Below are 16,800 nucleotides of genomic sequence, written 5' to 3'. Positions count from 1 at the left end.
TATTACAGGGAGTGAATGTGTTTGTCAATTGGGACCAGACATACGATCAGGCCTATCGTCAGGATGCGCAATACACGGGTGACACAGGACCTAGTCCGGTATATCAAGTAGTAATTTCAAAATTTTAAGTTTTATTTAAATAGTAGTCGATCATGTGTACTAAATACTAAAATGATTGTTGTAGAATTCGGATCATATCAGGCTGGCCCCGCTAGATGTTACTGGTGCAGAAGACAACACAGGACCTAGTTCGGTCATTAGGCCATGTACACAAGCAGTGAATCACTTTTTCCCATCGTACAATAATGTTTACGTCAGGCGTAGGAGAGTGGACAAACAGGAAGCTAGACCTGAACGAAGATACCCACGACGAGAGCACCGAGCACCAGACTTGTTCACTTTTGACTAGGTATTTAAATGGACTGTAATAAATGGACTGTTGGATAAATAAACTGTTACTTTAATTTAGTTTTAGTTATTTGTATGAATGATACTTAGCTTCATGAATGCTACTTGAGAATTTTTTTTTTATTTTTATGTTTCTTTAAATGCCAAAATAGCTTTTTTAATGCAAATAAGGATTATTATGATGTAAACATGGATATATTACTTACAACATAGAAAAAAATTCAATGCATAATACAAACTACAAACATAATCTCCAATGACAAACCAAATAACAAAAATAAACTACTTAAAAAGAGTCTTCCATGTACGACTTCATCTTCGACTGTAACCAGAAGATGTTCCTAATTTAAAAGCATTAATTAGAATACACAATTTTTGGATAAGGAAAAAAAAATTAATCAATATTAAAATATTAAGAAACCTACTGTATATATGTCAGACACAGAATGTCTAGTTTGCTGTCCCTGATTCCTACTGAAGGAAGCCTCTAAACAAATAACACAATAACAAGGTCATTAATATATTATGTACATACATTTCAAATGAGAATGACACAAAAATAATGCAACCAACCTGCCGCACGTCTGTCGGACGTCGAAAGTCTAGCTTGGTGTCCCACTCTCCTCCCTTGCATTTCATCCATCGTCATGACTATACGAGCGTGCTTTCTCCTACCCTTCTTGATTTTGTTATTATCTGGAACAATAGTTAGACCGTCATAGCGAGGCCATTCACATTGGTTGGCATAGCCGTGAAATTGGTCACTCCAAGTCTCGGCAAGTGTCTTTGCGGAATACAAATGATTCACGAATATGTTGTGGTTGTATCTCCGTTCTCGACACACGACAAGTACATGAGCACACGGTATACTGGTAATCTGTGGTTTGAGACATGCACATTGTGCTATGTTTTCATTGCTTATGATGACCTTATACCGGAAAGTTCTTTTTTATAAGTAAAATTTCCATCTCGTTCTTTGTACACGACCCTCTCATCATTCACCTTGACCTCGTGTTCACCGTGCACACCGAGTGGCATGGAATTCATTTTCAGACACTTTTTGATTCTTTTAGCCAATAGTTTTTCAACTCGCTCTGACCAAAGTTGTTGACTAGCTAAGCGAGCCATTGCTTTTTCTTGTCTATCCCTAAACCACACAAGACACTTGTAATATGTGTCTTCCACCAGTGCAACGACTGGCAGTCTCTGGCTAAATTTGAATACATTATTCAACGATTCAGATCCGTTAGTAGTCATAATTCCCCAACGAGCGCCGTTGTCCATACATTGATACACCTTCCATGGTTTAGGGATCTCATTATGATTGGTATCTTGATATTTACCGACATTATTTAAGTACGCAACTGCATCTGGATTTTTTTTTCGTAATATTTCGAAGAACTCCTCAAACCTCCGTGGCTTCTTTTTGTTCACAAGTATTTTAAATAGGTCACAAAGTTTTCTATTGTGTACTTTTTTCATCAAATTCTCGGCAATGTGTTGTGAGCACAATCTGTGAACGCACTCGCCACCATCCTCGTACCAACCACCGTATCTATCGGTGAATATTTTTTTGATTCCCATGTGCCGATCAGAAACAACGAACATGAACTTATTACCAATTACCTCCAGACGCAACCACCTCATGAACCATCCCCATGTCTGGAAACTCTCTTCCCCGACTAATGCAAAAGCCAGAGGAAACAACTGGTTCTCAGCATTGTAACCGCACGCTATCAGCAATCTCCCTTGATACCTACCAGAAAGGAAGCATGCATCAATACTAATGATTGGCCTGAGATGAGGCACTGCACCAATGCACCGACCATAAGCCCACACAGCTGCCTTAAACAACCTTTCTGTTGGATCTCCTGTGGGTTCGTGCGCAACTCCAAATTTTGTTCCTGGATTGTCTTTTTTAATTGCTTCCAACAATGGAGTGAGAAGGTCGTAAGATTTTTCCCAACTACCGAATAGTTGTGCAATTGCCAGCTCTCGACCACGCCACAACTTGTTATATTTGGGAATGATTCCCTTGTATTTTTTACAGACTAGCCCTTTAACGCTTTTAATGGTTAAGGCAACATTCTCCCTAATATCTTCTCGTATAACATCGGTGACCATTTTTGCAGTTAATTGTGCATGATCGGTACGAGAAGCATCAGCATGGCATGTATGTGGTCCTGAAATTATTCTAATTTCCCACTTAGATGAAAATAATCCAGACTTAGCATACAAACGCCACGCACACCTGGTGTCCTTGCAATTGACTACCATGCTAGTTCTATTGCTCCCCGTAATTTTTACTTCAATATTCTTTTTGATGTGATAACTATTTATTTTCAATTGTAGAGCCTCTTTTGAAGAGAACTCATTACCTATAGCAAGTGTATCATGAACATGATTCGGCCTACTGAAGAAGTTGACATCTGCGGGTTGAAATGCTGAGGTGTCATTGAAGCTTGCCACAGGGTGACTTACACCGCGGTCACTTATGGGAAAATGTTCAGCCTGAACGCGTGGTGTTTGGTGTGATTGTGTTGAGGTATCATCCCGGACATCCCCTTCTAAATCAGCTTCATTATCCCAGTCGGCGTCATCCTCACATGAGTCAGCGTCCTCTTCATCATCACTTTGTGGCACATCATCAAAATCAGTATTAGGATCAGCTGCCTTCGGTGGATCGATCCATGGGCTATTCTGATTATTGTATTCTGTCTGAACAGACGGTGACAACTCGTTCATATTGGGATAAGGATGCAGATAAAGGTCTCGCCTCGGTGTTTTTTGTGTCTGATAGGGTTCGAAGAAACTGGGACCCGCATAGTTATCACTATATTGGGTCTATCGAGGTTCTGGATTTGTTTTTGGTACAATACTATTAACGAATAACTGCGGTTGTATTTCACCGATGATTGGAACCAACTCAATGTATAAATCGAGAAAAGTATACTGGGTTTGGGCACGCATACTTTGGATATAAATACCTCTCCAACTCTGATCGCACACGATTTCAATTTTCTCATAATAACGTCGGGCTGTTGTACCAACATTAACCCGTGCATGTGCTTTTAGGTTATACTCATTCTCAGAATATCCAAGTTGGCGATAAATTTTACCTTTCACATCATACCAACCGTATTCATCAGTCACACTCAATGAGAATCGAGGACTAATACTATACTCTACTCCTTTACGACCGTGTCGTATTTCACCACCAAAATAAATTCTCAGCATCAACATGATTAATTATTTTTATAAATTAACCTGCACAATAATGAATAAATTACATATTATTATTATTATTACATTAATAAAAACTAATATTAATTAAATTATTTTACAAAAATTACTGAATGACAGAGCAAAAAATAATAAAATCATTTAATTAAACAAATATAAAGTTCAATAATTACGTAAAAACAAATTAAATTTCATAACATTTTAGTGATACCTTACCAAATTTACCTATTGAAATATATTCATAACTAATATTAATTAAATAGAAATTACATATTATTAACCTACACAATAATGAATAAATTACATATTATTATTATTACATTAATAAAAACTAATATTAATTAAATTATTTTATAAAAATTACTGAATAATATAGCATAAAATATAATTAAGGAGTTACCTGTTTGAAATTTGATTTCGCTATTAACAACAACAACTTCTTTCTGTCTGCTGCTATTTGAGTGATGTCTTCGTCTGAATGCCTTGCCTTCTGTTTGAGTAGAAATGAGAACTTTCCTCTCCGTCTGAACTCCTTGCCTGCCTTTTGTGGGTGAGTTAAAGTGCCTGGACGGTATAAAACAAGCCGTCCGAGTCTTTCTTTTTTTTTTTAAACCCTGGACGGGTTGTGTACTACCGTCCCGATTTTTTTTTTCCGACGGGATGGGTTTAGCAAAACCGTCCGAGTATTTGGTTTTTTTTTTTAAACTCGGGACAGGTTGTGTAGTCCCGTCCGTTTTTTTTTTTTTTTTTTAGCGAATTTAATTAGGAACATGGATTAACGATAAACCCAGGACGGGTTGTGTAGTCCCGTCCGGTGGGACGGGTTACGTAAACCCGTTCTACCTACTTTTCGCAAAAAAATTAAAGTAATGCTCTTTTTAAATATTTTTTTTAATTTATTTCTATTAATAAAAAATTTGGTTGTATCTATCCAAAATACAGCATCTAATTCTTGGATGATTTTTGAGAAAGTATATATTAAAGGCAATGTTTTAAAACGTTGTTTTTGCGGCTCACAACTGTGTAGCGCACAAACGGCATATGCAATGCGCAGTATGATATGTAGATAGTGTATAAGGAAGTGTATTCTGAGATTTTAATTAAAATTAATATTTTTAGAAAATTTTAGTTAAACATAAGAAAATATTATAAGATACTGGTATCATCTTATATTTATATATAGTAGGCTCAGATCAGCAACTTCATATGTCTAAGGTAAAAATTCTAAAAAATCTGAGTATGTTAATTATTGAATATGTAATTCATGCTTCTTAACACTATTTTGTGTAGTGTGCTCAAAACTATTTTTACCGGTTGCCTAAGTGCTGTTTTTCCTTTATATTTTGTTGTACCGTGTCTGAGTTTCTTCTACATCAACTCCTCAAAACAAGTGAAATCTAGAAAACTTAATTTTATTTTTTGAGAAAAACAACATACCGCCTATTTCATTTTATATATTTGGGCACTTTAGAAGTTGATCTAGACTCTTTTTCTTTTGTAAGTAATTAAAGATAGGAACCTGGCCTCTCTTTTTATATAGTAACAAATGCATGAATTCCACTGTCTTTGACATGATGATTCTATAATATGTAACTTAACCAATGCAACTATTTCATATCTTTTAAATTACAGTATAACATTACAATGCAAAAAGATTAAAACAGCCAAGCTAGAACCTATGTGGCTATGTACTTTCTTCTCTCTTTCCTGAGGCGACATATAAATATATATTTAAAAAACAAATGGTCACTTACTAACAATAGCCTTGGTTTTAACTTGTCTCATAATTAAATCTCTCTTTTATGGTGCACATAAAAGCTATCACTTGAGATTTTGAAAAGCAAAAAGGCAGAATGGAGCATTGGGCCAAGGCCCACGTTGCATAGAGGCTTTTTGTAGAGCCGTAGGCCTTTTTTCTTAGGCAGAATAATATGAAAAGTTGAACATTATATCATTATATTGTTGAAGTGTAAAGAGGAAGCATGCTGTTTAAATTTATTAATATTTACTTGTAAAAACTAGGTATTTTTTTTACAAAACATATCTCAACATCGATCTGATTCATTCCATGCATGGTTTTTCCTTTTCCCTTCTTTTCTTCCATTTTGAAACGTTGCACACCAAAGGACAAAACAAAACATTTCATATATGCAGCGGTGTTGTACAAAAACAAATTAAACAACATAATATGGTTTACACGCTAATGATAACTTTGAATTAATTAATTAGTGGGTGGATTTTGTGCCGTTGAAAGAAGCCCACCTGGCCTGTGGGCGGTGGTCCCTGCTTTCCTTTTAAGTCTTTTACAATAAAATTTGAGGTTAATTTATTACAATAAAGTGGGGATTTGGGTTTCCAATTTGGGATCCAATTGTGATTAATCTATTCAAAATTACGCTGCCAAAGTCGACACCTGTCTGGTTTGTGTGGTTTAGAAGAATCTCAAAGTGTATTATATTACAAAAGATTATTTTGGTCTATGAATAGAAAGCTTAGTGCATCGTATCATTGTCCCATGCATTGTCTGTGAGCTCATTGAGAAAGGTATATCTATGCACATTGAGAAGGTATGCCGTATGCACTATGCTATATTATAACGAAAAGGGAAATATATACTATATGAAACAAGTTACACTGGACAAAAAACAAGATTTGATGAGTCAAGAAAGGATATATATGCTAAGTAAAGCAAATGCAGTCGTGGCGGCTTTTAATGATCCCACATCATCCTAATTCATTCTAAAATAGATTCTAGTATTATATTTTATAATGAAGTTTGTATCAACAGTCCCTATCTTTGTCGTTCGATAGATCAACAATTGAAAAAATATATATATTATAGAGCCAAACAAAAACATTTTCTTCTTTACAGGCTGACATATTTTTTGATATACAAAAATGTTGTTAACCAGAAGCTAGATATGAATTAAATTCAGATAAAATTGTATGGACCTATATTTTTTAATCAAAAGGTGGAGATCTAATTACCAACTTTCATTTAATGTTCACAAAGAACCCCACCCGGATTTCGAACTTACGACATATGAAGGGTGTTGTTCTTTGTCGTTAGATCTAAAGGTTGTTCTTAACCTGTACTTTTAGATGAGGTGCATTAGTGAAAAAAAGATTTGTTTATATTTGAGTTGGTGAAGTTGCTGGATATATAGCAACTCATGCATATACAATCAAGTATGATAATAGAGTAGAACTAGGGTGTTCTTAAGCTCACCAAAGTGTTTGGTGAGCTTAACTTCAAAATCCGTTAAATCGGTTTCAAATGATGAATCCGAACTGTTGAAATCCACCTATCTTACAAGTGATGTGTCTACATGTGAAAATTTTAAACATTCGAATTAATTTAGTATAAAGGCAATAGGTCAAAATTAGAAGGCTAATAAATTAATTTTAGTGCATTCATTTTTTGAACGTTTTTTGACCACTTGACTTTATATTAAATTAATTCAAATGTTTAAAATTTTCACATGTAGATGCAGCACTTGTAAGTTAGGCGAGTTTCAATGGTTCAGATTCGTCATTTGAAACTGATTTGACGGATTTTGAAGTTAAGCTCACCAAACACTTTGGTGAGCTTAAGAACACCCTAGTTATACTCATGATAATATTCTAATACTAAGAAAAGCAAAACGGAACAATTTCATTTTTTTTAAGATCAGCAACAAATTGTCGCTAATGATATTTTAATAAATAAATTAAGTTTAATTACAAGATTCTAGATTGCCTACTCAACCTAGAAGGAACAACTTCATTAATTAAGTTGCAAACAATGATAGGAACGAATGGAATGATCATGTTGTTTCTAGAACATATTGGCTATTTGTATATTTGCTCAGTACTTTTTTTGATTAACATCCCCATTTCATACAATTAGAATTTGCTTCAAATATATGTAATTAATTCAGCTCTCATACTAATTGGTTTATGATACATTTTACATCGAATCAAAGGCCACTTTTTTAGTAATTGAAAAAGTCCAAATAATTGAAATTAACTATATATGCCAATCAATTTTTCATATTTACATATACTACTATATCTTTAACTGGACTTTCATTTGTGCGTATGTACAAGTGAATTAAATCGGTCAGTTTTCTCAATTATCATACTTAACAGTCTTCGTTGAATGGAGAATATCACAATAATTTGGAATGTGATATTATTTCATGTAACTTCGGAGGAAAACAAACTCTACAAATAGAAACTAAGCTCTATAAGGGACAAAATAAATTGGCATCGGAATTCATTTGAACTATTATAACTGATAACACGATTATTATAATTAAATTAAAATATTAAAAATAAAATTCTATATATATGCTATTTTTGGAAGAAAGTGGGGTACTATATATATTCTCTATAATCTAGGTTAATCACACATCAAATATATATGATGCAATTTGTGAATGGTTTGGTCAACCGTTAAGCATCAATAAAACTGAATTATTATCATTCTGATTGCTGTATCTAATCATGATCAATGAATTCACTACAAAAATAGGACAGTATCCGCGAGGATAAAAGTGTTGTGTATGTAATGGTGTGAACAAGAACTACCTGTAATACATCTTTAACATCCTTTGATTTTTATTTTTTTTTTGTCAAAAACATTCAGCTTTATGCAAAATTAATTTCTATATTTTATGTTTCTACATTTTTCTCAAGAAATATATGTTAAATGGATTAATTTAGACACCAGCCATGAACTCTTAGTATATTGATTTGATTGCGAACATGCAAAGCTTCTTAAGTTGAGAGGAGTTTGATAAGTGTCAATCTTCTATTCTTTTTTATGTACGGTGAGGTCTAAAATCATCTCCAATTTCTATGTTTTGTGCTTGATCAAGAGATGGAATAATATATATGTAATTTGTTTATTTATTGCAGAATTAGAGAATAAAATTGCAAGAAATTTGTGTAAAAAGAAAATTTTTGAACGACAGCTCATGACAATACAAATTTTAGGAAGAATTTGAAAGATGCAAGGATAGAAATAAATCATTCATAAACCTAAACCGAACGTGTGAATTTCGATGCCGATTGAACAGTCCGACAGGACATCAAATCATCCGTAACTTGAAGACAGTATGATGCCATGAAAATTTATAAGTACTTACCTTAAATAATAATACTCAATTATCACAACTCAAATATTAGCATAATAAGATATTACAATAAACCTGTAATCCTGGATATTTATCTCATTAGATTTCATTATCTACTGGATTCCAGAATTCTACCTGCATTCTGAGATTTAGGGTCGCACACTAGGATTTAACATGAATTCTAAAACTTCCAACTTGTATTTAGAGATTCATGCTGCATTTACATAATTGAACCTGCACTCTCATAATTTAACACGCATCTCTAAGATTTAGTTTTCATTCTAGAATTCACTCATTTCAATTGATCTAGATTACTGACAATTTGTCAGTCAGTATTTCTAATATTTTGTCGTGGTTCGACAAACTGTAGTATCACATAGTAAGGTCGTGCGCTTGTGATCGAATTGTGTTTAGAACATGTGCTTAATTGTTAAGCAAGCCATGTATCATCAAGAATGTTTAGTTTAGAATATTTGTTATTTTACATGTTTATATTTTAGTAACCGCTTTGTCAATTGTCAAGATTTTTAAATAAGTCTGAACTTTTTTTCTTGGAAAATTCGGCAGAGGCTGCCAAAGTTACATTAGTTGAAAAAAAAAAAAATTTCCAACTAGCTATCCTAGCCTATTGCTATATATACTTAAAAATTTACTGGTAAACACTATTAATTTACGCCACATCTGAAACTCTTGCAAGATCCAATCCACTAACACTATTGGCGCGGCAGTCTTTTGTCTCTGAATTTCATTCTGCTGCTTCCATATCAACTAACATCCACAGATTGTCAATACCAGTCTGAGTCACTTCCAGTTCCGATTTGCTTGTAACTCCAGGGATTTGTGCCATATTTCCTGCATGCAACGTCCCGGCAATATGACGAGATGCCTTATTCTTCTTGTGATAGCCTGCCATACCTTTTACCGCATATGTGCATTCAAATAATAGATGTATATTGGTCTCCAGAATAAGGGTCTGACACATAACACATCCTATTGTGCATCCAATATTATGCCTCTGTAAAACATCTTGTGTTAGAATTTTACATTTTTAACATCAGAAAAGGCAAAGATCTTCACTGTCTCTGGTATTTTATAGTTCCATATATTCGCATCTCTTCCTTTATCTTCCCTGACCCCATGAAAGTCTCATAAATTGATTTCGCTGTATAGTAGCCTCTTGGTTCCCATCTCCAAAGTAGAACCATGTCAGATGCTTGTGGGGCCATCTGCCGAACAATTGGTATGGCTGCCCTTAAAGAGGTATGTATATCTTTTAGGCCCTTTGGAAAGTAGAATATGTGTCTATCCACCAACACAAAACATTCAAGGCCACCTGTTGAGAAATAGAGTTTAGGTCTCAGAAAATCATCATTGACCATTTGGGAATGAAATTAGACTAGCATCTTAAATTAGCTATCAAGCTTAATTTAGTACCTAGCATAATTTCCTGAGATTAGGAAAATCTAGAATATTGTACGTTAGGAAAGTAGCCAACGGCTATATCATTCAGCATATAATTCTCAGTCTATAAAAGGCCTTGAGAATAGATTGTAATATTAGAAAATATTCAATACATATTATTTCATCATTTCTCTTTCCAAAAAGTATTATGGTATCAGAGCCAGGTTTAAAGGACCTGAGAACAAAAATCACAAAACCCTAATGACAGAAGCAACAACAACAGACAAAGTTGAAACAAGAATGGCAGAAGCAACAACAGGTGGTCAACAGTCGCTCAATGGCGACGCTAATCCAAACCTGAGGCTCACGGCCACTCTACTCAACGACAACAACTATTTGTCCTGGGCAAGATCGGTATCACTGACTCTCAGCGGCAGAGGTAAGATAGGCTATATCAATGGCAAGATAAAAAAACCAGAACCCCCAAAAGAAGGTGAGGTTGATCCTCAAGCACTAGAACAATGATATTGTCTGCTCTTGGCTCCTGAATTCCATGGAACCAAGCATAAGTGGAATTTTTTTGCTTTGTGAAACTGCCAAAGAGATGTGGGATTCAGTTAAAGAAATGTTTGGGCACCAACAAAACTTTGCACACATTTTTCAGATCAAGCTAGAAATTGCTCAAATAAAACAACAAAATAGACCAAATACTGAGTACTATGGGAATTTAAAGAAAAAATGGGATGAGTTATCTGTTTACCTTCCACCAACTTGTGATCCCAAAATTCTTCAAGATAGGGTAGAATTTGAGCGTATCTACACCTATTTGGCTGGTCTAGACACCAGTTTTGAACCAATTCGGGCTCAGATTCTCATGGAACTCGAGCTCCCCTCTCTTTCGAGTATTGTAGCCACAGTGCAAAGAGAGGAGTCGAGAAGAAAAGGTATGAACAGTGAACCAAGCACCGAAAACCAAGCCTTCCTTGTCAATAACCGAAACCCTAGTTTTAAGGGGGAGGCACGGGGAGCCAACAACACTGAAAAGTGTGAAAATTGCAAAAAGGAGGGACACAGGAGAGACCAATGTTGGTTCCTCTACCCGCATCTCCGCCCTAAGAGGAAGGGAGAAAGAGGTGGCGGAGCTCGCAAGGGAGGCGATTACAGAGCAAATGAAGGGGAGAAGAAAGGGGCGACGGAGAGAAAAGAGGCGAACTTGGTTCAACAGCCAATCGGGTCCTCCTCAATGCCATTCGGGTCCGTGTTTTTGCCTGGGTCCGAATCCGCATCTGTCTCCTCTCAAGCCGCAGGCCCACTTCTCTCTCAAGCCCAACTCGATAATATTGTGGCCCAGATCACAAATAAGCTGGGAATAATAGGTATTTACACAGGTATTGCATGTCAAGTTAAATCTGATTTGCACCAAAATTCATGTAAAAATTGGATTATTGATTCTGGTGCAACTGACCACATGACAGGTAATATTGAAATTTTAGAAAATGTACAAAAAATAAAAAACCCACAAAATGTAATTGTTGCAAATGGTGACCAAGTACCTATTAAAAATATAGGAACAATTAATTTATGTGGAACAAAAAATTCCAAATGTTTTACATTTACCAACATTTAATTCTAATCTCATGTCTGTTAGTAGGATTACAAAAGATTTAAATTGTGATGTAATTTTCTCATCTCAAGCTGTGATATTTCAGGACAAAACAACAGGGATGACGATTGGTGAAGGAAGATTAGAAAATGGTCTTTATATTTTAGATTTTTCAAATAAAGCTTTTGTTGCTAATAATAATGTAGAACAAACTGAATTATGGCATTGGAGGATTGGTCATCCCTCTGATAAAATATTAAATAAGTTATTTTCATTTTCAAATTTAAATTCAAGTCATTGTGAGATTTGTCGTTTTTCAAAACAAACTAGACTACCATTTTCATTATCTACCAATAAAACCTCAAAAGTATTTGAACTTGTACACTCTGATGTTTGGGGGCCGGCACCAGTAGACTCTTACAATGGTTTTAAATATTTTGTCACATTTATTGATGATTTTTCATGCACCACTTGGATTTATCTTCTAAAATCCAAAAATGAAGTTTTTTCTAAATTTCAAGAATTTTTAAACCTTGTTGAGAATCAATATGGTACCAAAATTAAAATATTTAGGTCCGACAATGGTACTGAATATGTTAATAAAATATTTTTAGAGTTTTTTAAACAAAAAGGAATTTTTCATCAAACAACATGTATAAACACACCTGAACAAAACGGAGTGTCAGAAAGGAAAAATCGTCACATATTAGAAGTTACTAGGTGTTTGCTTTTTCAATCAAATGTTCCAAAAAGATTTTGGTCGGATGCTATTTTAACTGCTATATATCTTATTAATATATTACCTAGCACAAATTTGAACAATAAAAGTCCATTAGAAATTTTAAACAAAAGAAAAATGAACTTAGATCATCTTCGAGTTTTTGGATGCACATGTTTTGTACATATTAAACGACAAGATAAATTAGATAAAAATGCAGTAAAAGCTATATTTGTTGGATATTCTTTTCAAAAAAAGGGATATAAATGTTATGACCCTACTAACAAAAAATTATATATATCTAGAAATGTATCATTTTTTGAAAAAGTACCCTTTTATAAAAAAGAAGAGGATTTGCAACCTAGAAATGATATTGCTTTTCTAGAACTAACAATTTTTGAAGGTACAAAAATTCAAGAAAATTGCACAAGTACAAATGAAGAGGACTTGCACTCAGGGGGAGAAAATCAATATGACGAACAAATAAATGAGGCAGAGGAGCAACACATAGGGGGAGAAAGTCAAGAAAATACAAGTCTTAGGAGGTATCCAGTTCGGTCAACACAACCACCATCCAGGTTACGTGATTTTGTCACATACAATGTAAGGTATCCAATTCAAGATTATGTTTTTATAATAAGGTCTCCTTAAAACACAAAGCCTTTTTAACTAGTATCTCTGAACATATTGAACCAACCACGTTTCAAGAAGCAAAAAACAATCCCGTTTGGGATCAAACAATGAAAGAAGAATTAAATGCTCTTGAGAAAAATAACACATGGTCTATTGTTTCTATACCAAATGGAAAGAAACATGTAGGATGTAAGTGGGTTTACAAAATTAAATACAATAGTGATGGTACTGTAGAAAGATACAAAGCTAGACTTGTTGCAAAAGGCTTTACCCAAACGTATGGTATTGACTACCAAGAAACTTTTGCTCCAGTTGCCAAAATGAACACTATTAGAGTTCTTTTATCAGTTGCTATTAATTTGGGTTGGAGTTTATTTCAGATGGATGTTAAGAATGCATTCCTTCAAGGTACTTTAGAAGATGAGGTTTACATGACTTTACCTGCAGGTCACAAACATGAATTTGACAAAACCCTAGTATGTAAATTACACAAGTCAATTTATGGCTTAAAGCAATCTTCTCGCGCATGGTATGCCAAACTTAGCCACTCTCTTTTACTTCACAATTTTACAAAATGTTCTGCTGACTCATCTATGTTCATTAAACACACAAACACTTCAACTACAATTGTTCTAGTTTATGTAGATGATATAATTGTCACTGGAAATAACAATATAGAAATTGATAATGTTAAAAGAAACCTAAAAGAAAAGTTTGACATCAAAGACCTAGGAATACTAAAGTACTTTCTAGGTATTGAAATTGCTCATTCTGACAAAGGTTTGTTGCTTTCTTAAAGAAAATATACCCTTGACCTTTTAAAGGAGACAGGTAAACTTGGTATAAAACCTGCTAATACCCCTATGGATACCAATAATAAACTCGAACCAGAAAGTGGTGAACCTTTAAAGGATATAGGACAGTACCAAAGATTGGTTGGTAAGTTAATTTATTTAACTGTTACTAGACCAGACATAGCTTTTGCAGTTGGTACCGTAAGCCAATTCATGCATGCACCAAGAACCACTCATCTAGATGCAGTGAACCGAATTATTAGGTATCTAAAGGGATCTCCTGGACAAGGGATATGGATGAAGAAAAACAATACTAACAATATTCTCGCTTACTCTGATGCAGATTGGGCTGGGAACTTTGATCGAAAATCAACCACAGGATACTGCACATTTGTAGGCGGGAATCTCGTGACATGGAAAAGTAAGAAGCAGAACGTAGTTGCAAGGTCAAGTGCGGAGGCAGAATACAGAGCAATGGCATCAACAGCTAGTGAGCTAGTATGGCTCAAGCAATTGTTATGTGATATGAAGATTTCATGTGAAGGGTCAATGTAAATGTATTGTGATAATCAAGCCGCCAGGCACATTGCTTCAAATCCAGTATTTAATGAAAGAACTAAACATATTGAGGTGGATTGTCACTTCATACGAGAAAAGGTTCAAGCTGGAGAAATCGAAACTCCGTTTGTGAGAAGTCAAGATCAGTTAGCTGACATTTTCACCAAAGCATTAGATAAAGGGATGTTTCAAAATATATTGTACAAGTTGGGTTCTATAAATTTATTCGAACCCAACTTGAGGGGGAGTGTTGAGAAATAGAGTTTAGGTCTCAGAAAATCATCATTGACCATTTAAGAATGAAATTAGACTAGCATCTTAAATTAGCTGTCAAGCTTAATTTAGTACCTAGCATAATTTCCTGAGATTAGGAAAATCTAGAATATTGTACGTTAGGAAAGTAGCCAACGGCTATATCATTCAGCATATAATTCTCAGTCTATAAAAGGCCAAGAGAATAGATTGTAATATTAGAAAAAATTCAATACATATTATTTCATCATTTCTCTTTCCAAAAAGTATTACCACCCCTATATTACATGTAAGAATATGTGTCTATCCACCAACACAAAACATTCAAGGCCACCCCTATATTACATGCACTGATTAATATTCCCCTTCATACTAGTATAAAGCAAATTCTGTTGCATGCATTGCAGGGGTGCCATGCCACGCCATGTCGCAATCATCGAGGTTCCACAGTGTGCCCCACGCTCCCTCTTCTTCCACAAATCCATCATTGGCAAAACAGTTGGCACTGTCTTGAAGCACATATGGCAAGTAGGAATACATCAACTCCATATCTGGAATGTTATAAGCCGATGTGGCCTCCTCCGCTGGCCACATGGCATCTTTCACATCGACCTGTTCGATTTGTTGTTGTGGCTGCTGTTGTTGTTGCTGCTGCTGGAGTTGTAATTGATGCTGTAAGTGTAGTTCTTGGTTGTAGAGTCTCTGTTCGCGTTGTCTTAGAAACTGTGCGCGGGCCCGTTCAATGCTTTTCGAGGGCTTACTTTTCTTGAAGTGTGTCCGCCAGTAGTTCTTTATCTCATTGTCTGTTCTCCCTGGAAGACTTCTTGCAATAGTTGACCACCTGAAGATTAAATCATTAAAAGAACCTTTAGTTGGCAACTTGCAAGACTTGCTTTGTGGGTACAAGAAGACTTTGAGTCTCCGATTTTGGTCAATTGTAGCATGTGTGAGATACTATTACATACCTGTTGCCAAACAATGCGTGTAATTCAATGATGATGCTCTCTTCTTGTGGGGTTATTTTGCCTCTTTTGAGGTCTGGTCTTAAATAATTCACCCATCTCAGCCTGCTGCTCTTTCCACTTCTCCTCATACCTATAAAAATTAATTTGCACAAAATTAAATTAAGTGGTAGTAATTAACTTGAATTTAAGTCAGACATTTAAAATACAAGTGGAATTTTATCTGTGAGCTTGAAAGAACTTTGTTTACTTTCATTAAATCAATTGTTGCCAAAAGACTAACATAACACTCTTTTCTTTTCTTTTTTTGAGAAAGACTAACTAACACTTTATAACCCTCTAATTAAGCTGCTAAAGTTGATATAAAAAAATAAAGCAAGAAATTCGTATAATTCGCTGCTAAACACACTCATAAAAATAGTGTGTGTGTGAGAGAGAGAGAGAGAGAGATGGAAAATTAACCTGTAATTTTAGCAACAGAATTCCATCTGCCTTCTCCATGCTGGTTCACATAATCTACTAAAAGCTTGTCTTCTTGAGCTGTCCATGGACCCTTCCTCCATACCACCTGCTCCATGTTTTAAGCAAAAGAGAAACCAACTCCCAGAAAGAGAGAAGCCTTTGAGTTTTAAACTAGGCTTGTCTCCTAAGTCAGGAAATATATGTATTGGTAGTGATGTGTGCTGTCCGTGTGTTTCATCTCACTCTCTCTATATATATACATACATTTTACTATATATCTTACACTTTTCCATCATGAACAACATGTCCCTTTCAAAGCATTGCCAATTCCACTACCTTTGCAACTCAAAATCACCGAATTGCCATTGTCATGTTGCCAGATTTGCATTGTAATATTTGTTACTTATTCACCAACCAACCCTTTTTGTGAAACTTTAAAGAAAAATAATGGTTTGTGCTTACCGTGTGTTCCACCCCTATGTGGCTTGATGCTATTGGGGATTCAAAACCCCCTCACCTTTGCTGTGTTAATTAAGTTTAACAAGTAATCATGAGAAAGCGTTTTGAGCAAATAATGGAGGCATATAGTACTATTAAACAAAAGGGGCGCATAGAATCTACTGTCAGAATAACATCTGGGCTGGTT

At 34.9% G+C, this 16,800-nt stretch overlaps 1 protein-coding gene across 1 annotated transcript; it reads right to left on the bottom strand.

Annotated features, from left to right (window-relative positions):
* Positions 1-9,990: 9,990 nt before the first annotated feature.
* On the bottom strand, positions 9,991-16,309 carry LOC144562158 (uncharacterized). Its single transcript, XM_078311321.1, has 4 exons — positions 16,155-16,309; positions 15,696-15,825; positions 15,065-15,571; positions 9,991-10,104 (listed from the first exon to the last, which is right to left on the bottom strand). Exons 1-3 carry the CDS (start codon positions 16,267-16,269, stop codon positions 15,103-15,105), a joined length of 714 nt encoding a protein of 237 aa, XP_078167447.1. The 5' UTR covers positions 16,270-16,309; the 3' UTR covers positions 9,991-10,104; positions 15,065-15,102.
* Between the last annotated feature and the right edge of the window lie 491 nt (positions 16,310-16,800).

The sequence above is a fragment of the Carex rostrata genome, chromosome 11 (assembly GCF_964058835.1).
Source record: "Carex rostrata chromosome 11, lpCarRost1.2, whole genome shotgun sequence".
NCBI classification, from domain to species: Eukaryota; Viridiplantae; Streptophyta; class Magnoliopsida; order Poales; family Cyperaceae; genus Carex; species Carex rostrata.
This window is presented reverse-complemented; position numbering and strand designations above follow the sequence as displayed.